General features: G+C 40.4%; 2 protein-coding genes across 4 annotated transcripts in view; both read left to right on the forward strand.

The window, feature by feature from the left end:
- LOC136677597 (adhesion G protein-coupled receptor E3-like) overlaps window positions 1–27,244 on the forward strand; it is a 159,269-nt gene that overhangs the window by 91,787 nt on the left and 40,238 nt on the right. The gene's annotated exons all lie outside the window — the stretch shown is intronic.
- Window positions 1,708–15,069, forward strand: LOC136686496 (adhesion G protein-coupled receptor E3-like). Of its 3 annotated transcripts, none has more exons than XR_010800326.1 (15): window positions 1,708–2,062; window positions 3,522–3,905; window positions 5,543–5,566; window positions 6,662–6,693; window positions 6,809–6,886; window positions 6,992–7,178; window positions 7,454–7,567; window positions 9,269–9,450; window positions 9,622–9,789; window positions 10,299–10,505; window positions 11,310–11,542; window positions 11,655–11,721; window positions 11,903–11,994; window positions 12,267–13,329; window positions 13,528–15,069. XR_010800326.1 is itself a non-coding variant. In XM_066660310.1 (15 exons), exons 1-15 carry the CDS (start codon window positions 1,834–1,836, stop codon window positions 13,600–13,602), a joined length of 2,235 nt encoding a protein of 744 aa, XP_066516407.1. In that variant the 5' UTR covers window positions 1,708–1,833; the 3' UTR covers window positions 13,603–15,069. The 3 variants fall into 3 exon arrangements, 1 of the variants encoding a protein (XP_066516407.1); XM_066660310.1 differs by having other exon boundaries at window positions 12,267–12,429; XR_010800327.1 differs by lacking the exon at window positions 7,454–7,567.

Consider the following 27,244-nt stretch of genomic DNA (forward strand, 5'->3'; position numbering starts at 1 on the left):
AACAAAGAAAAACAAGAGCGTAAAGAGCATAAGGGAGAGTGTAAGAACAAGAATAAGTAAGAAGTGAAAACAAGAGTGTAAGAAGAAGTGTAAGGGAACGCGACTCCCTTTATCATAGGTGGCGCGGTCATGCCCACTTGGGAGGTTTCCGTCCACTGATTGGTTCCTGGGTTTGGGGAGTCCACGTGACCGTCTCAAGTTCCAGAGAAAGAAAAAGATCACTTTTTCTGGGCGAATACATAACCTCAATGAATAAAAATACTTCATACATATTGAATATATCTTAATGAGTATACTGGATTATTTTATCACACACACACACACATATATATATATATCGAGTATATTATCAACTATTCTAGATGTTAGAGATTAATTAATTTTTTTAAATGGAGATAGGAATTTTTCCTCATGATTAAAACAGTAATTCACATCACTCGGTTAGTTAGTAGACAGTCACCTGAGAATAACAGCGGATAACATTAATAACACATTGCATAATACATGCTTAGTTTCAGCAGAAACATATGCATCCGAGATGATAATTTGTTAGAGGGAGAGAGGGCGAAAAATGATTTCGCAAATGTCCACTTGGGGACACTGTTGGTCCACGCTGTTTGTCTGGTTAGAATTCGGGTTGAGAGAGGTCACCATTAGGCAGTCCTGGGGCCATCTGTTGATTTTGTGATAAGATAGCTGTTCGCCAGTCCGACGCTGGAGGTAATAAACGCTTGGGTTTTTAATCCCGGTCTCCAAGGCTCTGATTGATCTTTTAGGCTTAATGGGGTCATAAAATTGGGGGTACCACTTAGTGTTATCCTGGGGGTCACTGGAAAGTGTTCTGCTTAGCCTTCGCTATCAGATATAGGTGTGTGCGTGAGTTTGTGTGTGTGCGTGAATCTGGCACTGCAGGATTCTGCCAGCTGCATTTTGATTGGCTCACCTTACATCAGCGAATACATTTTGTCCTGGCTTTTATTTGTCCGACGTGAATCATAAAGTCTGCCTCCTTCTACATGTAATGCCAAAATTGCAGACTTGTGATTGGTCCTTTTGAGTGTGTCAGACAAATTTGTTTTCATGAAGCAGTAGGTGGTTCTTGCGAGATTAAAGGAATAGTGACCAAGCTGTGGCCTAATGGTTAGTGAGTGAAGCATCTGCACTGTTTTCCTCCCTCAGTCAGATGAGAGGCATGGCACTCAACCCACAAATACTCCCCAGGCTCTGGGTGTGTGTTCACAGTCCCTTGTTCACTAGTGTGTGTGTGTGTGTTTATCTCTACCACAGATAAATGCAGGGGACACATTTCATTGTACGTTGTACAATGACAAATAATTTCACATTACATTACTGTATTTAGTGGGTTATTATATTTTCTGGAGATACCTTAATATATCAGGCTACACCAGCTGACTATAAAATTGCCCTTGTACACTATGTTAAGAAAATTGTTTCTAAAAAATATCTACAGGCATCAACAGATTTACTGACATTGTCAAACAACTTGAAACATTTAAAATAAACTCAATTAATTCAGATTTTTTATGATAATTAATATTTGCAAACCTGTCCATTTTATCTTCTGATGTTCCTTTGTGGAGGTGTTGTGTAGTAAAAGATTCCTCACAGAAATATGTTTCTGCAGCAAACATCACCTCTGACCCCTGCAGTGTCTACACTGTTCTCAGTGATGACTGGAGAAAACCAGACCGTTTCTATTACACTGGCTACCATGGCCATGATGACACTCTTGTTGAATGGAGTGGCTGGTATCGACTGTATGTTCAGGGAAGCAGTGCTCAGATCGCTAAATCTGCTTGGTGTTTGAATGGCATGACCTGTGGAGGATACACACCACTTTTTCTTGAAGGAGATCATCCACTGCCACAGGACGGCATCGTCATCAGAGAAATCTATGGGTCCTATGGCTATGTGACTGATGGCTCACAGTGTGGTCAACTAAAATCAAACCCAATCCAAGTCAAAGCCTGTTCAGGAAATTACTCTGTCTACAGACTCATCAAACCAACTGTATCAATCCCAATGCCAACGTATTGTGCAGGTGTTGTTTCATTTATTATTTAATTTAATTTATTTATTTAAACAATTGCAGATGAAGGTTGAATTAAATATCTACAAAATGTAGATGAAAATACAAGACAGGTATTTAACATGACATAACATGAATTTAATTGTGGGTAGGTGTAGTTGTAGATTATGTGTAGAGTTAGCATGCTGAATAATGTTAGTATGTAACTTGTAAGGTTAGCTTTTGGTATACATGGAGACATAATTTGATGCATAGGGTATTAGCGTGTTTATTTGACACTGTAAATGCCTTAAGGGTAATGTGTTGCCGAGTGGTTGTAGTAATAAAGTGTTTGTGCATGAGGGAAACATATTAAAGAGGGTGTGCAGACTTTAAATATTGATAAATGAGGTGAGGCGTGAGATTGGAAATTGTTGGCAGATGTAGGTAAGAAACAACAGGTCCCAGAGTGCATTGCATTAACTACACTGAGGCCAGATGGTGTTGTATTGTGAAAGTATATGGATAGTTTATTTCATAGAGTTAATAATTCTATTTGAGGATGCAGTAGATGAAGCTTTTGAAAGGAAGAAATGGAAGTATGCAGACTTGGTTGTTGAGGAGTGGAACTGCAGATGGCAGGCGCATGTAAGATGAGTGGAAATAGGTGTTAGTGGATTTGTAGTGAAGTCCACAATCCTTGCTTGTGCAGTTCGGCATCAGGGGCCGAAAACTAAGGACAGCTTTAAAGGAGTTATCAGAAGTAGCTGAAGGGCAGTGGTTGTGGACAAAGACAGCACAGACTATTTGAGGAAATACACTGCAAATGTGGATTGGCTGAGGTGTGTTTTAGGTGTGTGGAGGACAGGGCAGGTGAGTGGGGTGCTGTGTGTTTAACGGTTGCTGATGATGTATCACCTGAAGCTAGGTGCTGACCGGATCATAAACAGCCACAACAAGATTAATGGTGAGGTGAAGAACACTTAAATGTTCAACAAAAGATGATAGTAAATATGTTGTGGTTACTGGTAGGAAGAGTGTAAGAGCTGGCTTTTCTCTCCTCCTCCGCGTACTGAGTACATTTGTCTCCTACATTTGTCTCTCAACATGAACTCAGGCTAATAACTCCAGACATGACAATTCATTATAGGGAAGCAATGCAAGAGCCAATAAACCAAAAGCCATTAACCAAGTCAAAGTCAACTGAGTAGCACAGCTGGCTATCAACTACTGCTACTCAGTTAACTTTGACTTGGTTTATCTATTTTGGCTCTTGAACTGAGAGAGAACAAATCACCCAGAGTTTCTACTCTTTTCTGCTTCTTTAGCTAATCAGGCCAGAGTGTGTGTCTGACATCTATATCTATACTAACTATAATAATTATATGCACATCCAAAACTGATATTTGACAGATGAATAAATTTGATTTTCTTTATTAAGATTGATATTCAACTATTTATTATTTAATATTTACACCTCTTTTTGTGACAGTTGTTTTGAGTTTACCAACTTATGATCCCTGCAACATCTACACAACTCTGAACCAGTCATGGAGAGGCATTAATGAAACTGGAGGAAACAACTGTGACGGAATCAACTGGAACGGCTGGTACCAGCTGCTGTATAATGGAATAAGTGTCCGTATGCCAGAGAGCTGTGTTAATCGATCCAGATGTGGCACTGATATCGCCCTGTGGCTGAATGAACCTCACCCTCAGATCACAGATGGAATAGTCACTCGTGGGGTCTGTGGGAATTCAGGAAGTAGCTGCTGTTCTTACAGATCCACACCTATACGAGTAAAAGCCTGTCCAGGAAACTATTACGTCTATGAGTTTGTCAGTCCAATCTACTGCAATGCGGCTTACTGTGCAGGTACTGTGATTTATACTTTGTCTCATTTAACAACTTTTGATAATTTTCCTGTAACATTATACAGCATTGTATTACACTTGAATCTTGACTCAATTCCCTCTCTATATATAAGAACCAAATCTCAAATTTCTGCCACAACTGCTGCCATTACTGCCAAACTGGAGACATCATCAACCTAAAGAAGCTTAAGACTTCAACCCAAAAGGCAGTGTAGCCTCTGTGGTTTAGAAAGACAATTGCATCAGGTTTAAGTTAGGCTTGCATGAGTCTTGCATGGCTGAACTAGTAACATGTAGTATATAAACTCAGACAACTGAATAAACTGATATTACATATATATAGATTTATATAGGGTAGAATAATTTAACAAAATATACACACTCAAAATAAGGTACTGTACAGGTGCATTTGTGTTCACTAATATAGCACAATACTGTAAAGGTACCAAATGCTGTAACTGTCTAGTGGGGGGCATGCAATCAACATTAAAAAGAAAAAAAATGCAGTTAACATAGAAAATAAAAAAGGTACACTTAGGTTCATACAAATAATCTAGATAATCAAAAGATTCAAGTTGAAAATCTTTACGGATATTAATGGTGTAAGTTGTTGAAAATAAAATGATGTAACAACAGTCAATAGAAAGTAAAATCTTCAACAGAATCACACTGAAAATCTAACTAAAGTACTGAAAATGTGGTTTAACTCCTAATAGGACCTGTGTGTCTGTATGCACTCACAACAATGTCTGGGCATGGTCCTGATGAGATGTCTGATGGAGGATCTCCTCCCAGACTTGGATCAGGTCATCAGTGAGATCCTGGACAGTATGTGGTGCTTGGAAATATCAGATGCAGTGAGACACAATGTCCCAGAGGTTCTCTACTGGATTCAGGTCTGGAGAATTTGAGGACCAGCCAATGGCATCAATGCCTTCAATATCCATGACTGCATACATAGTCTGATAGTCTGGCTACATGAGGCTAGGCATAGTCCTGCACAAGTGGGACCCCAGGGCTCACTGCACCTTCTTGAGGTCTGACAGTGACTCTGAGATTTTCTTCTCGGTACCTGATAACATTCACCATGGCATCATTGGACACTTTAATGCCTGTCATGTGTTGTAACGTTTTCTGGCAAAAGCCAGCTGAGCTGTATGGTGCTGGACTGTGAGCACAGGTCCCACTAGACAGCATTGAGCCCTCAGACCACCCTCAGCTGAACTCTGTTTCTCACAGTTTGATTAGAAACACACACCAGTATCCTGCTGGATGTCATTCTGTAGTGCTCAATCAGTGCTCCTTCTGTTCCTCCTCGCACAAAAGAGTAGATACTGATCCTGCTGATAGTAATGCAATGAAGTTATGCCTGTGTTAATTAAGATTCTCTGTAGTTAGCACTTCTAAAATGTGCTACTAGACCTCCATTTCTCCCCTGTTATACTACAGGCCTATTTCCTTTAGTTTGACTGTTTTCTTAACATTTCATTTTATTGGAGACCATAAAGTATTACATTTACAAGCACATAACTACCATTTCATCATTATTCAGTAATTTTTGTTTATTAATTTAGCTGTTGATTTACTGAATGTTCATATGTTATGTGTGTGTTCTGACATTGGATTTTCTTGTTGCAGATACATCTATCCTTGAAACAACAGGTACACTGTAATTTTCATCTCCTGGTCAGAAAAAAAATGCTTTGTAGTGTTATTAGTTTAAACTAAATGTATTGCATATATTTGGAAGCTGGGAATAAATGTATATTTTATGGTAAATTTAGCCCCTCTGGTTTTAATTCATCAATACTATACCCAATACTATGTTCCTACATATTCATGGCTGGTGTGACCTCGAGCAAGGCATCTATTCCCCAGACACAGTGGCTGTTCCCATTGTGTATGCGCACTGCCCAAGTGTGTATGTGGTCAAATATTGCTCACTAGTTGGTGTGTGTTCACTTCTACAGATGTGTTAAATTCAGAAAAAATAATTCTGACATGAGTATTAATAAAGTAAAACTTGTTCTGGCTTCATCATAATTTCTCTATTGTTATGTAAATTAAAGAGTGCTGCTGGCATATTATAAAGTTACCTTAAACTAGACAGTGTACTTACACTTTAATTTTCCACAAACAGTCATATGGTGTTCATGTAGATATATAAAGAATGTTATCAAGAATTTTAATTGGTTTTCTGCAACTTACTGCAAAGAAACAATTTAAAAATTTAAACCTTGAACCCTGTCTTTTGTTCATTTCTCTGCAGTGACACGTGATAAACAAGTGATAAACACAAGTTAGTGCACCAATGTGTCATTGCCATGTATTTTGTGCCAGTAAAGCCTGAAATGCAGATGCCACTAAAATACATTGAATGTCTATCACTAACCTTACCCTAATAATAATGTTTGTGTGTAATATTTGGTTGCCACATAATTAAAACTGCAGCAGGTAGTGTTGCTGTCACACCAAAAACACCCGTTGGTAGGGGGACTGGTGACTCAAAAGTGTCCGTAGGTCTGAGTGTGGTTTGAAGGACAGCCGCCCATTGCAGGGTGTGTTCTCTCCTTGCACCCAGTGATTCTGGGAGGGCTCTAGACCCACCGTGACCCTCAACTGGATAAGGATTACAGACAATGAATGAGTGAATGAATAAACTTCAAGGAAGGTGGCACAGCTTTGAATTAAAGACACTAAACAAAAATGAAACAAGTAAATAAACAGTTAAAAAAATACATTCTCTATTTCTTTCAGTACCAAATATCACAGTATCTACAGAATGTCAGGTTTGTGACAGTTTAATTATATGTAACATGAACAGATACCTGAATTTAATATACTGACCATGATGATTAATGATCACACCACAAAACAAATGCTTATAACTGACTCTTGTTTTAGGTAAATTTCACTTCAAACTGTGGAAAAGACCTTTTTAACCAGATTGGGAACATCACTGCTCAAGTGCTCCCACCACAGGTAAGTGCCTGTAATAAATAATCAGTACAGAAAAGTGAACTAATGTCTCAGTGTTCAGTGGACATTAAGTTAATGACTGTACATTTCTCTCTGGTTATTGTTCAGGTTGTATCAACATATTTGAGCATAGTCCTTACAACCCAGGGGCAGCTTCTGAAAGTTGAAGCATTAAATTCAGAAGAACTTACAACTTATGGGAACACTGTGGTGAATATCACTGAGAAACTGGTCTCTACACTGGTGAAGCCAACAGATACAACATACTCTGTTAACATCTCCCTGGATGACTTGGGTATTTAATTACACAATAAAATTTTTAATTCCACCCACTGTTTCCACTTCAGCACATAAATTTAAGCAGCAAGATCTAGTTTGTACAATTGTACATGTGTAAGGGAAACTTTCATTCTAACTGATCAAACATGAAACCTGTAATATTTATTGCTAAAAAACACCTGCAACAATACATACAGGGATCCTATTGATTTGATCCAACATTTAAAACAGTGATGCAGTGTAACACTAGGATATAGTTTATGACTGATGGTTATAATTTGTATTCTTCAGTTACTCAAGTATTTGCAGTCGGACCAAATGCCAACGTGAAAGAAATTCCTCCGCTCAATGTAAACAACTCTCAGTTGGGCATTGACCTTATCCAGATTTCTGAGAATAACCACGGTATAGTAGTAGTCTGTTCATACGTGTACTCATGTGATTGCTTGAATACATAGTCTACTATTTTAAAAAGTGCAGTACAAACAATAATTTATTGATGGTGCTGCAAATGAAAGGCTAGCGGTAATTCAGTAAAAGGTCATTTTGATTGTATGGACCTTGTAAACGCTGAAATGGGGAGGTGAACTCAGATAGATATATTTTTGGGCAGGTGAACTGGATAAGCAGTTACAGATAATGAATGAATGAATGAATGAATGTCCAGGGTGACTTCAGAATGTGTATAAAGCACAAAATAAAAAGAAATGAAACACAGTGGTAATATCATGGTATGGGCATGTTTTCTGCAACTGGGCTAAGATTACTTGATTACATGATTTCTGAATAATCAACAAACATTCAAGGAAGCTATCAGGACACTGATTATGAACTGAATCTGAAAAGGATTCATTAAGGATTCATGAATGTCAAATCTAATGTTTAGAAATGACCAGCTGAATTTCTTGATTTTAATTCAATAGAAATATTGTGGATGAACCTGAAGTGAGCAGTTCATGTTAAGACACTTGCCAACATCTCAAAGCTGAAGCAGAAAATTGGGCATAAAGGCAACATTTAAATTCACACTCCTGTTTTTCCTGTGTTAGGTTTGACTGCATTGATGGAGTCTGTATACTGAAGTCATAAAGAGTGAGACATAGTCAGACTATCCTAAGTTGGCTAGGTGTACTGCCTTAAACCCACAAAGCACTTTAAACCTGGTTGAGTGTATTATTTCGTCTTCTTGGACTGGCAGGGATTTGGGGAGAACAGTCTTCACATTTGCTTTTTGAAATGGATTCCTACCACAAACACAGCTTCTGGTTAAACTCGCTGTTGCTTGCTAATGGCAGTTAGCAATGATCCTAAGGCAGCTGTGGTGTTAGCATCTGGGGGCATATAAACCACACTGTGATTATAATAACTGCAATTATAATAAGTCAGTTGTGCAGAAGTGTAAGTTTTTGCAGCCTTAGTGCACCAATTATTATTTGTGTAAACCTAAAGCCCCCCACCTCTGCTCTTAATGGAACCTGTATTTCTCTGAGCTAAGCTATCTGCTAATTCAATTGCTGAGCCACATCTAAATCATCTAAAAATCATAACAAACCTTGTTACCTTGCAAATAAACATCAGATACTGTTAAGTTCCAAGTCTTCAATTTTGTTGGTAAGTAACAATAAAACTAACAGTGAACTACATTAAATAAACCAAGATAGGGCATGTCGAGCTGCTGCACATGCGTGCATTACCACCATCTTTGTTAATGGAAGATGACAATTTTGATGATAATGAAATAATTGCAGTGAAAGAGATGACAAAATGAATATCATAAACTCTGATGAATTTAACTATTATAAGACCACTGTTATCAGGGGAGATGAACAGGATCTAGAATTGCTTCTGAAGGAAGTCTACACTTATCTCAGAAATGTCTTAAAAACGGCCTGAGATATTATTGTTGCATTAAAGTCTGGGGTTGGTGTGTTTTATAAACTGAAAGAACTGCTAACTAGAGCTTAACTGTTGAGATATTGATTTCTTAGGGTTTACTATGTTCCAGTTTGTATCATTTGTTGATTTTACAGTTTGAACAGGACAAAACATACTAAATTAATTTAAAGAACATGATTATCATCATAGCATTTTGTTTCTGTTCTTTAGGATCAGCTGCTGTGGCCTTCATGAGCTACAGCAAAATGGCAAACATGCTGAAACCCAGCTTCTTCAACCCAACCAACAACACAGTGAAAACCATGATGTCCACTGTGGTGTCGGCCACGCTGCCCAAAACCCCCAACACACAGCTCAGCACACCAGTCAACCTCACCCTGCAACACATTACAGTGAGTGTACCACAGGCTGTGTAATTTAAATACTGATTTAGAGCCTCCGTTCATGACAGCTAATGAGCTTTTGATATGAATAGCAACAAATATAGTATTTGGCTTTTGAGACTGCAAGTTATTAACATTACACTCTCAAAGACACCACTGCCTGTCTTTTCTCTGCTGTAGGATGTTGTCCCTGATAGTACACTGTCCTGTGTGTACTGGAATAACACTGAGTGGATCGTAGATGGTTGTGAACTCCTCCAGTCCAACAGCAGTTACAGTGTGTGCTCCTGTGTTCACCTCTCAACCTTTGCTCTCATCATGGAGATCAACCCACCCCCAGGTGATAATGTAAGACACCTATATATTTACAAACATGCTTGTGTTTCAGAGCTGTCTGAGCTTTTGAGCCTTTAACCCTGACAGCTTCAAATCCTAAGATCAGGCATGAGTTAGAAATTCAGTAAAGCGTGAATCACATGGTTGTGATCATGAGAGATCATTTAGACCATGAGAGTGTCCTTAAAGCCATGACAATTCCCATTGCCATTAAAGCAATTTGGTATGCGACACTCAAAACATTAATGTAGCGCCACATAACATAACCTACAAAGCACGCAATAGCATACAAAATTGCCAGATCAAGAGAGCAGTGTTTGATTCCCAGCCTGGATCACTACACCATGCTAAACAAAGATTTGCACAAGACTCCTAACCCTACAGTTGCCTTCTGTAAACTGGTTGCAATAGTTAATATTTTATTAAAATATATATGGGTTTATTTACATATTTCAAGATTAATTAAGTCCAGATTTTGAGATTTTAATTGCAATTATGATGAAGTATTGATTGCTTTACAGAGTGACCCTCTCATGGAGCTGTTGAACACAGCGGCTGTGGCAGTGGGGCTGTTCTTCCTAAGCTTGACCCTGTTGACTTTTGCTCTTTGTCGTCAAAACCTGAGAAGGAACCTCACCCCTCTCACAAACCTCTGCCTCAGCCTGTTTCTGGCTCACCTCCTCTTCCTGCTCACACAGAAATTCCTGCAGTACATCCGGGCCAATCAGGTGAGAATAGTTTAAACTCTGTTACATCATTATAACATACAGGGGAAGGGTATGTGTCTGACTGCATTGTGTCAAATGTAAAATGTGGTGGAGCGGTGTTATGGTGTGGGGTTGTTTCTTAGGAATTGGGCTTGGCCCTTTAGTTCCAGTGAAACAAACCCTTAATGCTTCAGCACACCAAGAGATTTTGGACAATGTCATGCTCCCAACTTTGTGGGAACAGCTTGGGGACAGCCCCTTCCTGTTCAAACATGATTGTGCACCAGTGCACAAAGCAGGGTCCATAAAGAATTAGAATCACTTTATTGGCCTTTGTAATTGCACACAGAGGACATGGAGATGTATGAGTGAGTGTGGTATAGAAGAACTCCTGACATTAACCCGATAGAACACCTTTGGAATGAATTGGAGTGGACACTACAAGCCAGCCTTGTCCAACACCAGTGTCTGACCTCTCAAATGTGTTTCTGGAAGAATGGTCGAATATTCCCATAAACACACTCCTAAACCATGTGGAAAGCTATACATTATTCATTCATTCATTCATTCATTATCTTTAACCGCTTATCCAATTCAGGGTCACGGTGGGTCCAGAGCCTACCTGGAATCATTGGGCGCAAGGCAGGAATACACCCTGGAGGGGGCGCCAGTCTTTCACAGGGCAACACAGACACACACACATTGCTATACATTATAATAAATTAAAAGTTATGTTATGAGCGTTCTCTCTCTCTGTCTCTCTCTCTCCCTCTCTCTCTCTCTCTCTCTCTCTCTCTCTCTCTCTCTCTCTCTCTCTCTCTCCAGACATGGTGTGCAGTGATGGCAGGTGTTCTGCACTTCCTCTTCCTCTCTGCTTTTGTGTGGATGTTCATTGAAGCTGTGATGCTCTTCATCTCTGTGAAGAACATCATGAAGATCAGATCAAAGCAGGAGGAGGTGCTTGGCTGGAGATGCTTGACTGTGATTGGATACGTTATACCTCTGGTTGTGGTGGGCGTTTCTGTTGGGCTGTATCCTGATGGATATGGCAGTGACCAGTGAGTGGCATTAGATGTTTAATTAGAAATAACTTTATATTCATAACTAGACATTTTCACACAATGTCTATACCAAGTTCATGTATTCTGTATTCTATTTATGTAAACATAGATGCTGGATAAAGACAGACAGAGACTTTGTGTGGAGCTTCCTTGGTCCTGTGTGTTTAATTCTTACAGTAAGTACTGACATATTCATTACATAATGTTTTATGAAGTCAGACAGAGACAGAGACTCCCAGACACACAGCTGTGTAGATTGTTAACATTAGAAGAGTACATTGCTGCAGTTACGTAACAATAAAGATGGCTGTATCAGTGAATATTTTATATATTATTATTTGTTCACCACATTTACAGCTGAACTTCATTATCTTCATTACCGTCATCATCATCCTCAGAGCTGCCTTGTCTAAACTCAGCAGTGAACGCTCACAGATCAAACAAATGAGGTACCAACCAGCACATTTTCCCCCCACTTTCTGACATTCAGACACTTTAAACATTACTGTGTAAAACACGGACTGAAGAACAAATCCAGATAATTTAATAAACAAAATACACACAATTCCACAATCATTTACCAGTCTGTGTGTTTAGCCTTGTTTATATCCAGAAAATCATATTCCATGACACCTGCATCATTACCTGGATACACAACTCTTACAAAATGCAACTTTCTCTCTCTCTCACTCTCTCTCTCTCTCTCTCTCTCTTGCTGTAGAGTTCTTGTCTTTAAAACCTTGATTCAGATTGTCATCCTCGGGGGCCCCTGGATTCTGGGTTTCTTTGTAGATGGCAGTAACGTGTTAGCCATTGTCTTTCTGTTTCTCAACTCCCAGCAGGGCACCTTCATCTTCCTGGTCCACTGTGCCCTCAACTATGAGGTCAGGAAATTACTCACTGTGTCCAATAGTCACTTTTCTCACTCACACTTCATAAATAGACAGAAAACCATCTATTTCACGTGTGTTTCCCTGTTCGGGAGCATTTTTAATTTGTATGTGTTTGTTTATTCGTAAGAGATCTTACCTGGGGCAGAGCTGCCTGCTAAGCCACCCCCAGCCACCAGAGGGAGACATAGAACCACTACTACTTAATTTGAGACAAACCGCTCCACCTGGGCCTCTTCTATTTAAGGGAACCCAACCATCACATCCGTGCTCAGTACTGGATTTCTATTTTCAGAGAGCCACACAAGCCTGGCCTGTAATTGGGTGAAGCTCCTCAGGTTTTCTACTGGGTCTCTCTCTTTCTCTATCCAGCTTATATTATTTGCCAGATTTTCTCTCTCAGGGTACCTTTGGCTTCCCTCCTTGGAATTTACTATTTTCCTATTTCCCATTTTCTATTAAAAAAAAAAACTTTGTGAAATAAATAAATCACATAAATTCTCTGCCAGTTATTGTTTACTATCTGTGTTCCTTTGTCTCTCTTTCTTTCCTTTCTTCCTTCTTTTGTTTGGGATTCTCTTTTTTTGCATGTTTCTATTTAGCTCAGTTATATTGGGCTGTTATAGTCAGCCCTGACATTCCCCAATGTTTTCCTTTTATAAAACAACTGTCTCTCGGTTTTAAATGACTCTACTTTTAATTTCTCTTTTTGCTTTCAGAGGGGTTATTTGTGTACCGTTTGGGCCTCTGTGTATTGGTTCTCAGTGCTTGAATCCTATTCCCCAGTAACTGAGTTGGTAGCTCACTCTTTTTGCTTGAGTTTCTGACACCAAGGTTTTGGGGCTCAAATTCACAACTGGGTGAACTTCTACATTACACATAAACATGCTGGAGGTGCTTTCTTTTGATAAAATCATCAATATTTTTTCTAAATTGGTTTCGTTTAGCATTGGCTATTTGTCATAAATATCTGTAGCAATATATTTTACTTTCTAGGTTTGTTAACATGAATTCTGAATTACTGGTAATGCCACCAAATCAATGTTGGGTAAATTTTACTGGCTCCACTGACCTTATGACTTTCATTTTCAGGTGAGACAGCAGTACAGGAAGTGGCTGAAAACCTTTTGTTGCTACTTCAGGCTCCGGCATAAGACAGAAAAGTAGAAGGATATTTAATGTTTACACCTTAATTCATACTGGGGGAGTATACTGAGTTTAATTTTAATCATTGTTCATTCCAAACACTCTGTGGTTGATCTAACATTAAGGAAACCAGCATATTCCAAGCTCGGTCATTAAAAACAATCTTTGGTTTCTTAATTTCTTAATGATTTCTTGATAATCTCGTGATTTCATGATGTAACTGCCACTTTGCTGTGCCCTGTTTTTACAAGGTAGCTTAGACACTTAGACAGTTTTGTCAGCCTGCATTTTTTGTGCATTTCAATTTTTAACAGTGAATTCTGTATATTGTTTAGTTTCTATTATTTTCTATTTGTTTTTATATTATACACAAAGAATGTAAATCATCAAAGTAGTAATAGTGGAATATTGGCATTTTTAATGGAACCCTATAAAGGGTGTGTCCCTGCTTTGCCTTCAATCAAAAATGCATTGAACACAACACCAAGTGCCAGAAATGTCAGTCAGTCACAGCACACATGCCACCTCGCAGCAGGACCCCTGCTCATTGGAGATGACACTGTTAATGGGGTAATGAACCCAAAACTCATAGAGAGATGTGAACCGAACATTGAACACTGACTGAGTACACAACAGTGAAGCAGATTATTGTGGAAAGAATGACACCAGCGTACAGGACTCTGAGGTTTTAAAAAGAATATTTTCTAAAAAGAGGTTCTAAAGTTTTGAAAACCAAGAAACAGAATCCATAACCAATAAATGTCATTTTATAATTGAGAAAACTGTCATTAATATTGAGAGTTATAAAAACAGGTTTGTAAGCACAATATTTCTGTATATAATCGTCAATGTACAACACACAAAATGTGAGACAGAGATTCTATGACAAAGTGCAAGTTAGCTCTTGTAACGGAGATGAACTCTAGTGAAAATTCAATGCCACACCCAGAGCATGAAGGAAACCTTAGACCTCTGACCCTCAAAAGGACGACAAAGCTTCCGGATCAGCAACGACGAAGACGGCCACATGCACCCTCAAAATGACCTTCTGAGATGGGGAGAGACCTGCCCAGGAGAGACAGGCCTGGATGTGTCTCACAAGGCAGTGGAGAATCCCCACAGAGAACTTCAGAACGCTACCAGCTCCGACTGAGATGGAAAAGGAACCCCCGCGGCTGCAAACTACGTGGCCCGTGTCTGCAATTCTCCAGGAAGTCGCACCGGAAAGCACAGCGTGTCAGTGACATGCTCCCAGCTATCTCCAGTCCATCTCCACGGATACGTAAGGTCACATGGTCTCATTTCTTTCATTGCTCAGAGTTGGTGCTGAATGCTTGCTGGGATCAACAATTGCCTTTCTTAGAATTTAGGGTAATTATCATAGAGAAGTTCCCTCATATATTAATCTCCCTGTTCACTCATGTATCGCTGTAATCCATTTCATTATATGAATGTATAATCAATATTCATTATTTGATATTTTTAATAAACCGGTTGTGTGATAAAACCAATCCTTGGTTATTTGTGTGTGCACCTTTCTTTTATAGAATTATTCCTTATGGTTCAGATTCAATTTCAGAGTCAAGAACCTACGGAGGGCCAATGAGCATAATTCATTAATAATAATTAATTCTAGCTAATTCTACTATATAATATGTAAAGTCATCTAACATGATGACCTACTTGTCTAAGCTAAAATTAGACAGGTAAAGACACTACATTACTAGAGCCATTAATAGAGCCATACTATTATTTAATGGCTCCCAAATATGGAGCTTATCAAAATGAATTAAATAATTAATTATTAATAAAATAATAATTATCATTGACTCCGCTATGTAGTGCTTATGCCACTGCCACATGTGCATAACTATTTCCACTACACTTTAAATACCAGATCTCTCACAAAGAAATCACATTTAATTAATGACTTTATTACAGCCATGGGCTTAATTTTATACTTTTAACTGAGACTTGGCTAAATGAATTTTGTTATTGTTGGTGACTTTAACAAGTAATGACACTAAGGACAGTTTTACTAAGGAACTACATTCCACATTGGACTCTTCTGGTCTTTTATAGTATGTTACAGGGGGTACACACATGGTCACACTCTGGATGTAGTCATCTCAAAGGGTCACAACATATCCTCTGTGAAGGATGTGGCAATGTTAGACTGTCCTTTTGATATGTGGGCCTCACTAGACATCATGGGAAGATGGGTTTGTGTTTTTCTGAGCTCATTACAAACTGCAGTTCCAAAGCCTCTTTTAAAAAGAAACATTTAAATCATCTCAGATAAGTGACTACAGGCCAATTTGTAACTGTTCATTGGCAAAATCATTGAGAAAAATTTTTCAAGCAAATCACTAGCTTCTTGTCCATAAACAGCGGCCTAGACAAATTCCAGTCCGGGTTCTGTTCTAATTACAGCACTAAGACTGCTCTAATTAAGGTGATTAGTATCATTCGCTTAAATACGGAGGCTGGAAAGGTATCTCTTCTTGACCTCAGTCCTCCCATTGATACCATTGACCATAAAACTCTTATAGATAAATTCGCAAACTGGATTGGACTCTCAGGAACAGTCCTAAAGTGGTTTGTTTCTTACCTGGAAGGCAGGAACTACTTTGTAGAAATAGAAAATAATTTTTCTGAGAACATGCCAGTGACCTGTGGTGTCCCCCAGGGTTCTATTCTTGGTCCACTGCTATTTAATTTATACATGTTTCCTCTTGGCCAGATTCTACAAAACTATGGGCTATTCTTATCACAGCTATGCAGATGATACTCAGTTTTATTTGGAACTGTCCCCAAATTACTGTGGTCCAGTTGACTCATTGTGTAAGTGCCTTGAACACATCACTAACTGGATGGGACACAACTATCTGCAGTTGAAAATACAATAATTTTGTTTGAGAACTGCAATTAGATTAAACCATGGAGAAAGTTATCTATGCTTTTATTTCTAGCAGGATTGATTACTGTAATGGTCTCTTAACTGGACTTCTAAAAAAGACAATTAAACAGCTTCAAAATAGCTGCCAGAATCTCACTCAGAGAGATCACATCACCCTCATTCTCAAATCCTTACACTGGATACCAGTCTGATACAGAATAGACTTTAAGGTGTTATTACTGGTCTATAAATGTCTTAATGGTGTAGGACCAGTGTATTTATCAGATCTGCTACAGAGATATGAGCCAAGCAGAGCTCTCAGATCTTTAGGAACTAGTCTGTTAGTCCTGCCTCAGGTCAAAACTAAACATGGAGAAGAAGCATTTAGCTCCTGCACCACTCTGAAACAGAATAAGACTAGGAACATTAGAAGAGCCCCGACACTTTTAAATGAAGACTGAAAGCATTGCTGTTTGAGCATCTACAGCTGTTTAAAATACTTTTCCTTTTTCATTCTGTAATGGCATTTTAGTGTTTCTTTTATTGTCGAACGTAAGTAATCTGAATGCTTTTTATATTTTTTTCCTTTAATGTCCCTATTTTAATCGTTTTAAATGCCTTTTATGTGTTTTATTCTTGCTCTTAATTTTAACATCTTTTTCTGTTTCTTTTGACTCTGTGAAGCACTTTGAATTGCCCTTGTGTATGAAAGGTGCTCTATGAATAAACTTGCCTCGCCTCTACATTGGCATGGTGTTAAGTAAAACATCCACAAGAGGGCACAGGCTCAGAAGTTATAGACACCTACCTACATGTTGACAGAGGAGGAAGCAATAGTCTGTAAAGCCTTTAAACACCTCAACTCATGGGTACAGAGAATTCTATTCACTAACATCACCAATGAAAGAAACTGAACATGAATGACATTTCTAGTGCTTTAGGACATCTGCTGGGGGTCTGAGTAAATTCTGAGAAAATGAGAAATGAGTGGAAAGACAATTGAGTGAAAATAGCTAAAAAAAAAAAAAAGAGTTTCTGCACCTGACTGCTGTGCCCTCGAGTCGGGGGGAAAACACGCACGTTATTATTTAAAGAAACAGGTTCCGAATCCAGCCGTGAACAGGGGTGTTTACACATGGGCGAAAGCAGTTGTGTGGTTTAATTCTTGTAGTTTTTTACCAAACGATGTCACAGATGTTTCACTGTGCTCATTTGTGGTTGTGGCAAGAATGTTTTCCATTTAAATTAAATAAATTGAAATATGGGCGGCACAGTGCTGCAGCAGGTAGTGTCCATGGGGTTGAGTGTATGAGCATATGTTGCCCTGGTGCCCCGTTCAGGCTGTGTTCCCACCTTGGACCCACAGCGACCATGAACTGGATAGGCGCTTACAGAAATGAATGAATTAAATATAATGAAGTAATTATTCTCACATATATTGATACTCTCATGATTTTGTTTCTCTTGACAGTTGCTTTTAGTATGCCCAGTTATGATTCCTGTGAAAATTAGACTGGAGGATACAACTGTGATGACAGCATAAACTGGAACGGCTGGTACCGGCTCTTCTATAATGGGATGAGTGTCCGTACGCCAGAAAGCTGTGTTAATGAATCCAGATGTGACACTGATATCTCTCTGTGGCTGAACGGCACTCACCCTCAGATCCAGGAAGGAATAGTCTTTCGTGGGGTCTGTGGGAATTCAGGAAATGACTGCTGTTATTACAGATCCACAGCGATTCGTGTCAAAGCCTGCCCAGGACACTATTACGTCTATGAGTTTGTCAATCAACACTTCTGTGATGACGCTTACTGTGCAGGTACTGCTTTAGTATTTTAATGTTTGGATGGTGATTTTTCCAATGGGTAGCTAGTATTTCTACAATTAGCCAAAGTAATTTGTTTCCTTATTCAAACAATAGATTATTCTTCCTGAAAAGTACAACCTCATTTTTAGAAAAGCTTAGAATTTTTTTTCTGTGATTTGCAAATTTTCTTGAACTTTTATTTAACTGACAAATGATCCATTGAAATGTATTCCAATGTTTTCACTGACTAACTTTCATTGATTCATTCATTGTCTGTAACCGCTTATCCAGTTCAGATCACGGTGGATCCGGAGTCTACCCAGAATCACTGGGCGCAAGGCAGGAACACACCCTGGAGGGGGCACCAGTCCTCCACAGGGCGACACACACTCACACATTCACTCACACCTATGGACACTTCTTTGTGTCAACAGTCCACCAGCCGATGTGTGTTTTTGAATCATGGGAGGAAACCGGAGCACCCAGAGGAAACCCATGCAGACACAGGGAGAACACACCAAACTCCTCACAGACAGTCACCTGGAGCGGGACTTGAACCCACAACCTCCAGGACCCTGGAGCTGTGTGACTGCACCACTACCTGGAGCTGTAAACTGAATGAGGAAGCTGAACTCCCAAAATATAAAAGAATGTCAAGTTGGCCCACAAGGGAAAGTATTTGCTACCTGTTCCATTTGTAAGTTTCTCTAGATAAGAACCTCAGCTAAATGCCTTAAATATAAATGGAGGTGGAGCACAGAGGGTAGTCTATATATTTTGAGGAGGGTCTGAAACTGAAAGTGAGGTGATCGGTGACATAGAAACTGTCATCCCAGCAGACTCTGAACACCTATATTAAAAGCATATACAATATCAGCTTAAACCAACCAGGTGCTGCCTCCAGCTAACTCAGTGTGTGTGATGACATTATAGATGGTGGCATAGTAAAGAGAATAATCAGGGCAGGGCACAAAGCTAGTGATGAATGCCAAGGTGTATCTGAGCAGGGCAGTGAGATTAATAATGATACACTTTATGCCCAAAGAGTTTTGGGTGACAAAGCCAATGGAGCTGATGCGGTGGTTGGTAAAAAGTAAAAGGACATAACCGGACCAATCATGGTGCTTTGAAAAAGCTCTGCGTGTACAGGTGAAGACACAATATTTAGTTCAGAAAGCATTGAGAGTAAGTTGGTGCATTTTGCGAAGAATAGGAGAAGAATGTTGAGGCTTTGGGGGACTGTCCAGTCATAAAATGGTGTCATTCATTATCAGATAAATTTGAACAGGTGCAAGAGGATTGAAAGTGGCACAAGAACCAGAGACAGAGAGAGAAAGAAAGAGACAGAGACAGCTGCATAATCTGCAGGAGAGAGGGATGTGACGTTCTTCAACTTTTGAAGATGAACACAGGCACAGGCAGGGATTTTCTGGTCAGATTCAGCATGGTATTAAAACTATGCTATTCTTTTTTGTTTAGGAAATTGATCTTAATGTTACATGTTCCAAAAGCCAGTTTCAGTGACCGAGGATCAGAACACCAGGGTACATTGTCCTGTGAGTACTGGAATAACACTGAGTGGGTTGCAGATGGCTGTGAACTCCTCCAGTCCAACAACAGTCACAGTGTGTGCTCCTGTGTTCACCTCTCGAGCTTGGTGACATTAACTTCCTGTTTGTGGCACATGGGAGGGGTATATGGAAGGGGGAAAAATTCTCAAGATGGGTGGTGACCATGGTGGCCATTTTGAAGTCGGCCATTTTGGATCCAACTTTTGTTTTGTGACACATCAAACTTATTGGGAATTTCACAAGAAAAACAATGGTGTGCTTGGTTTTAACGTAACTTGAACCTCTTGGAAGTTGGATCCAAAATGGCCGACTTCAAAATGGCCACCATGGTCACCACCCATCTTGAAAAGTTTTCCCCCTTCCATATACTAATGTGCCACAAACAGGAAGTTAATATCACCAACCATTCCCATTTTATTAAGGTGTATCCATATCAATGGCCCACCCTGTACTTTATCTGGAGAAAATCAAATTAGATATGTTTATATATTTTTTCCATATACATGTCACTACTGTTCTCACATTGTCTCAAACATCATCTTTTGTAAATACTACCAAGTACACCAAGTTCTACCATTTAACATCTCTTCAAACACCTCAGACACCTGATCACTAGGAGTGTTTACACAATGAAAGACTGGGATTTTATAACAGGTTCTTGTGTGTTGTTTTTCAGAGTAATACTGCCATAGCCGTGGTCGTGGGGCTGGTGTTCCTGAGCTTGGCTCTGTTGACATTTGCCTTTTGTCAACGAATTCCAAAAGTGTCCAACACAGCTCTAATCAACCTGTGCTTAAACTTGCTGCACGCCCAACTCCTCTTTCTGCTCACACAGAGATTCCTCCATTTTATTAAACCTCAACAGGTGGGTATTTTCTGATTTTCAATCATAGTCAGTTTCCAAGAGCAAACACTCCACATACCAAGCACTGACTTTATGCACAGACCTCCACACAAACATGTGTACACACTAATTACCTTATAGAACAATGCAAATCATCACTGTTTTACTCCTCCATCTGTTAGCCAGTATGGCTGCTACTGAGGACTTTCACCACAGAGTGACCATGCATATCACAGCTCTCTATAGGGTACAAGACAATGCAACAAACCCTCCTTCATTTCTTCAATGTATATACACAACATTTGCAGTGAATATGACAACCTGGGCTGTTTCAGCATAGACCCTGAGTTGAGTGGAGTGGAGTGGAGACATTTCACATATTCCCAACCAGCTGGTCTGTATATGAATATAGTGCACCACACACATTCTATTCACTTGAAAGATATTAAAATTGTGAAAAATCAATAAATAATAAAATAAATAAAATAAATAAATACATAAATAAAGCCAAAGAATCAGAAATCTTTTGGGAAAAAACACTAATGGAAGAGCTCATTATATTTAAGTTATTAAAAAACATCCCTCAGTCATCATTTTGGTAAGAATTGTTCCAAATAAACATAATACTGTCACGCCCTCGTCTCGTATCGTCTGTTTTCCTGTTCCCAGCACATGGCTTTGTTTTGTTGTTGTTCCTAGCTCCGCCCTGGTTCCACCCTAGCCCCACCTTAGTCTCGTTATTGTCTTCAGGTGTTTCTCGTTTGTTAGTGTATTTAAGTCCCCTTCCCTCACTTTCTGGTGTCGTTCATTGTTCCTTGTTTAGTTTGCATTGTTCTTTGGAATGGTCTTCGTACTGTGCCTTGTTTCGTTTGCATTGTACTGTGCTTCTTGTTTCGCGTTCATTATTCTTCGTGTTCTTCATATGGTTCATTTGTTCTTCATGTTCTTTGTAGTGTTGCTCGTTTCTCTTGCTCGTTTCCCGTGCTCGTTTCATGCCCCAGTCGTGTAGTGTTGTTTCGTATTGTTTAGCTTGCCCTGTTTCCTGTCGTGTTAATTCGTGTTTACCCTCTAGTTCGTTTGTGTTTGTTTTGTTAAATAAAGTCTGTGTTATTAGCGTTTGAGTCCGCCCTCAATCAGTCCGCACCCCGTGACCCTAACAGAATGAACGACCCACACAAGGACGCAGCTGACACGGACTTTCCTTTTGCGAGGTGTGCGATTCGCCGGGCTCCATTCCGCACCTGTGGAGGAGGAGGTTTTAAGAGCGGCCTCAGCATGGAGTCGCCGGCTCCAGCTTATGCCTGGCGCGGTTCCTTATCCTCTACCAGAGGAGCCGACTCGTGAATCGAGTAACTGTGCCAGTGCCAGTCGAAGGAGTCGGCGAAGGAAGCGTGCTGGAGTCTCCCCCTCGCTGGTGGATTACCCCCTCAGATCCGGGGAAATTTTGGGGGAGGCGTTAAGGGTAGGGGCTGTTAGCCTCCGACCCCAGGACTACGGAGGTGAGGCTAACAGGGGCGCACCTCTAGGGGATCTCAAGAGTGCGCCAGTCAAACCCCCTAAACCCTCTACAGCTCCAGCACGGGCCTGGCGAGCAGCTCAAGCCCCTGCGTCCATGGACGGCGTCGCTGCAGGTCCCACCGCCTCCTTGGACGTCGTCGATGCAGGTCCCCCCGCCTCCGTGGACGTCATCACTGCAGGTCCCCCCGCCTACGTGGACGTCGTCGCTGCAGGTCCCCCCGCCTCCGTGGACGTCGTCGCTAGGGCGCCAGCTCCCAAGCACCTCTCTGCACTCCCTCCTGACCTCCAAGAGATGCACGAAATCTTGGCAAGTCTGGAGGTCTCTGTGAAAGCGCTCTCCTCGTGAAAGCGGCGCAGCCAGCCGCTCCTGTCCTCGTGGACGCGGCTTCCACAGCCGCTCCTGTCCTCGTGGACGCAGCTTCCACAGCCGCTCCTGTCCTCGTGGACGCGGCTTCCACAGCCGCCCCTGTCCTCGTGGACGCGGCTTCCACAGCCGCCCCTGTCCTCGTGGACGCGACTTCCACAGCCGCTCCTTTCCTCGTGGACGCGGCTTCCTCAGCCGCTCCAGCCCCAGAGAAGGCGGCTTCCTCAGCCGCTCCAGCCCCAGAGAAGGTGGCTTCCTCAGCCGCTCATGCCCCAGAGAAGGCGGTTTCTACGGCCGTTTCTGCTCCTGTGACTGTGGCCATGGCCGTTTCTGCTCCTGTGACTGTGGCCACGGCCGTTTCTGCTCCCGTGACTGTGGCCACGGCCATTTCTGCTCCCGTGACTGTGGCCCCAGCCGCTCTTGGTCGTACCCATGGGACAGCCCCAAGGACTTCGGGGCCGATCCCCAGAACTGTGCCCAGGCTGGTCCCTCAGACATTTCCACGGACATTTGCCAGCCCTGGACACCCACATGTTGTTTTAGTTCCGCTGTATGTCCCTGTCCTGATTCCTGTCTCTGTGCTTGTCCCTGTACCCTTGTCTGCGTTGGTTTCGATTCCTGTCCCTGTCACGGTGTTCATGTCCATTCCAGTAAACGTCTTGGTACCTGTCCCCCCCGCCTCCGTGGACGTCGTCGCTGCAGGTCCCCCGCCTCCGTGGACGTCATCGCTGCAGGTCCCTCAGCCTCTGTGGACGTCGTCGCTAGGGCGCCAGCTCCCAAGCACCTCTCTGCACTCCCTCCTGACCTCCAAGAGATGCTTGAAATCTTGGCAAGTCTGGAGGTCTCCGTGAAAGCGCTCTCCTCGTGAAAGCGGTGCAGCCAGCCGCTCCTCTCCTCGTGGACGCGGCACAGCCAGCCGCTCCTGTCCTCGTGGATGCGGCGCAGCCAGCCGCTCCTGTCCTCGTGGACGTGGCTTCCACAGCCGCTCCTGGTTCATTTGTTCTTCGTGTTCTTTTTAGTGTTGCTCGTTTCCCGTGCTTGTTTCATGCCCCAGTCGTGTAGTGTTGTTTCGTATTGTTTAGCTTGCCCTGTTTCCTGTCGTGTTAATTCGTGTTTACACTCTAGTTCGTTTGTGTTTGTTTTGTTAAATAAAGTCTGTGTTATAAGCGTTTGCGTCCGCCCTCAATCAGTCCGCACCCCGCGACCCTAACAAATACTGTCATATATATGGCAAGAAGTAACTAGAGATGTAGGATTAGACAGGTTCTGCTCACACAGTTTCTCAAATATTTATGCTTTCATTTTAGCACCTCTATCTTCTCTCCTCACCTCTCAGATGAACATCTGATCTAAAATGTACCTGGCTAGAGGTGATTCCTATGTCATAGCTAATTTACACTGACATCTTAGAGGCTGATCCATTGTAGAAAGGTTTCTGGTGCCTCATGAAGTCCATATTGCATGACAGTTCATCAATCAATGGCATTAGAAATGCATCACCCTTAGACAGTGCACTGATTTTTCTGAAGTCAGTGCAGATCCGTAGTGATCCATCTGGCTTTAAAAAATTAACCGATGTTTCAATGGCAATTCAATTTAGTATGAAATAAATTTCTTACATCAGTTAATCTGACACTCAGTAAGGCCTGTGCTGATGGGTTATCTTTAAGGCAAACAAAATGCTGGAGCATGGCAGTCAATTCCTGGTCCAATACCACCTCCTTCTACACTTTGGGTCATCACTGCCATTTATGAAACCATTATTTCCACTTCTTAATGAGGTTTACATGACAATATTTCCGTATTAATTCATTACAAATCTCTTTTTTTGTGAATTTATCCAATGTTTGCTTGATGATATTGAAGCAAGATAATCTTCTGACCTGGCTTCAGCTCTCTCAGTTAAGCATTGTGTTTATATTAAAGATCATTACAGCATGAATAATGTAGATAAAAACAATCCCCCTTCCTTGGTGATGATTTCAGTAAATTATTTCAGGAGCATAGAATTCTTCCGGCAGTAAAACTTTGAATTTTGGAAAATCCAAGTCAGATTGTATTAAGAGACTGTACAGGACACTCAAATACCAATGGTCTTAAAAACTTAGATTACACCTACATTATCTCAGTCTCATTTGATGTTAGTGTTGCTCTGGGTGTTGATCCGTTGTCAGTTGCATAAGACTGAAGCACATTCTTTGTCTTCAGGAATTGTGTGCAGTGATGGCAGGTGTTCTACATTTCCTGTTCCTCTCTGCATTTGTGTGGATGTTCATTGAAGCTGTGCTGCTCTTCATCCAAGTGTGGAATCTCACAAAGATCAGGTCAAAGCAGGAGGAGATTAAGCACAAGAGGCTGGTTGTGATTGGATATGTTGTTCCTCTGGTTGGAGTGGGTGTGTCTGCTGGGCTTTTTCATGAAGGATACGGCAGTGAAATGTAAGTGTGCTTTTTAAAATCAGGATTAAAATTGTCTATGACAGGATGTGTACTTTTTTAAAAATTAATACACTGGGGTTTATGCATTTTTCCTTTGTAGATGCTGGCTTAAGACAAAGGGGGGCTTTTTTTTTGGAGTTTTAAAGACATTTTCGTGGCTTTAAGTATCACAGTCTTAAACAAACACTTCAGGTTCATTAGTTTCTGCAATCATTCTGGATATCCTGTTTTGGTAGAATGCTTTTTTTAATACAAAGGACAAAACAATAAAAAACATAGTTTATTACAACAATTGAAATGTAAATTTGCAAGATTTATGTCATCATCAATGAAAGATTATACGTTTTGAGTAACAATGTAGGTCTTAACAGGGTATATAAAAGCTTTAGGCATGCTACAAAAATAGTTTGTTAAATTTCCTTGTCAGGGTGTTTTGTACAGCACGTGAGTAAAATATGTCAGTAACTGATTCTCAAGTGATGCCAATATTTCCACTTGAACTGGGGTCAGTGCCATTATCTTTTTTTCTTTTTTTTTTTGCTGATATTTGCTCGCATCCGCAGTAGACTCTGAATGGATTATTTGTTTTTGTTTATTATAATATTTTATAATATTCATCTGTTATAACATTATAAAAACATGATAAAGAGCAAATATATATATTAATATTTACTTTCCAGGTAAATATGATTCTCTTCATCATCATGTTAGTCATCATGATCTCCTCCCTGAAAGGAATGAAAAGTGAAATCTTGAATATCAAACGCACTGAAAGTGACCAGCGACTTTAAATGTGTGCTCCTGGAAACAATGGTCCAGTTTATCATCCTCGGCTGCTCCGGGGTCCTGGGTTTCTTTACAGACCACAGTAAGGTGTTGGAGATCATTTTTCTGTTCTTCAACTCCCAGCAAGGCATCTTTATCCTCATCATCCACTGTGCCCTCAACCAAGAGGTCAGTCTTTACCTGTTCTACCTCAGAAGCAAATGGCTCTGGACATCTGACATTTTTTGGTTAAAAATCCTGCACAACTATATTCCAGAATAGAAGTCATGTAAACCTCTGAACTTTATTAGTTACAAATTTCTTTAAGTGTACTATAAATTCTCAATTATGTTTACCTATTCTTATTCTCATCTCATGCAGGTGAGGCAGTTGTATATGAAGTGGTGGAGAGCTTTCTGCATGTAATAAATGTAATAAAGTTTTCTATTAGATTGTGAGTAACATTCTGACTATTTTGGAATGAAAAAGGCCAAAATTTTGCAAAAACCCACATATATCGCAAAAGGACCAGGTGGAAAAGTTAGAATATTGGAATACCAATGCAAAAAATAAAGAGCATGGAAATATTATTTATTCTGATTATTATTTTCTACTAAAATATCACATTTCGGCTGGATCATACCTACTGCACAGTGACAGACCACTGAACGGACCTCACAAAAAATGTGCTTTTATCAGACACACACCCTCACACACACTTCCCCTGCTCTACTATCGGCACTTTAGAAGCACTCTTTAGTTTTCACACCAGCACCACTTCAACTTTTATACATGTGTAGACTAATGTACACTTATACAGCACGGTGCAAAAGTCAGAGAACACAAGGCATTTATTTACTTTCAAGCTAAAACCTTAAAAACAAGTTGTATAGAACAGAAACCCTGTAGAACACCCAACAAATAAATATTGAATCTTTTTGCTATAAAGTGTTTGATATAAACCACTGTAAAGACAATTGAGATCAAAGCAAAAACCCACTGAAATCTGTCCATCTCCCTTGTTTTGATTCCACCTCTGATCACAGCAGACTACTTCATTTGAAGTTAATTTGCAAAATTGTAGCGGATGGAACTCGTGACTCACTGTACATTTTTTGCTGATGTTTCTTTATTGCATATAACATTTGTGACATTGTGAATATCTAGAACTCCCTCCCTCTAGAAATTCAACAGTCAACATCTCTATTGCTATTTAAATCTAATCTTAAAACACACCTGGAGAAATAACCAAGGCTGAAGCTACAGATGAGCTAGTTTTGGCCAGTCATTCAAAAAAAAAGTATTCTTTTACTAAATTAAATCATTTTGACAAACATTTCCTAATCTTAATTCAGAAAGGCACAGCAGGTCGAGTCTCTGTCACACAGCTCCAGAATCCTGGAGGTTGTGGGTTTGAGCCCAGTTCCAGGTGACTGTCTGTGAGGAGTTGTGTT

Source organism: Hoplias malabaricus, chromosome 2, assembly GCF_029633855.1.
Source record: "Hoplias malabaricus isolate fHopMal1 chromosome 2, fHopMal1.hap1, whole genome shotgun sequence".
In the NCBI taxonomy this organism is placed as follows: Eukaryota; Metazoa; Chordata; class Actinopteri; order Characiformes; family Erythrinidae; genus Hoplias; species Hoplias malabaricus.

What these genes read in the sequence shown, in the direction of transcription:
- LOC136686496 (XM_066660310.1), top strand. Translation starts at nt 1,834, where the DNA reads ATGACCTGTGGAGGATACACACCACTTTTTCTTGAAGGAGATCATCCA. An exon ending in CTCAAGTGCTCCCACCACAG is followed by an intron (nt 6,887 to 6,991) that starts GTAAGTGCCTGT and finishes GTTATTGTTCAG; the next exon opens with GTTGTATCAACATATTTGAG. An exon ending in CTGTGTGTTTAATTCTTACA is followed by an intron (nt 11,722 to 11,902) that starts GTAAGTACTGAC and finishes CCACATTTACAG; the next exon opens with CTGAACTTCATTATCTTCAT.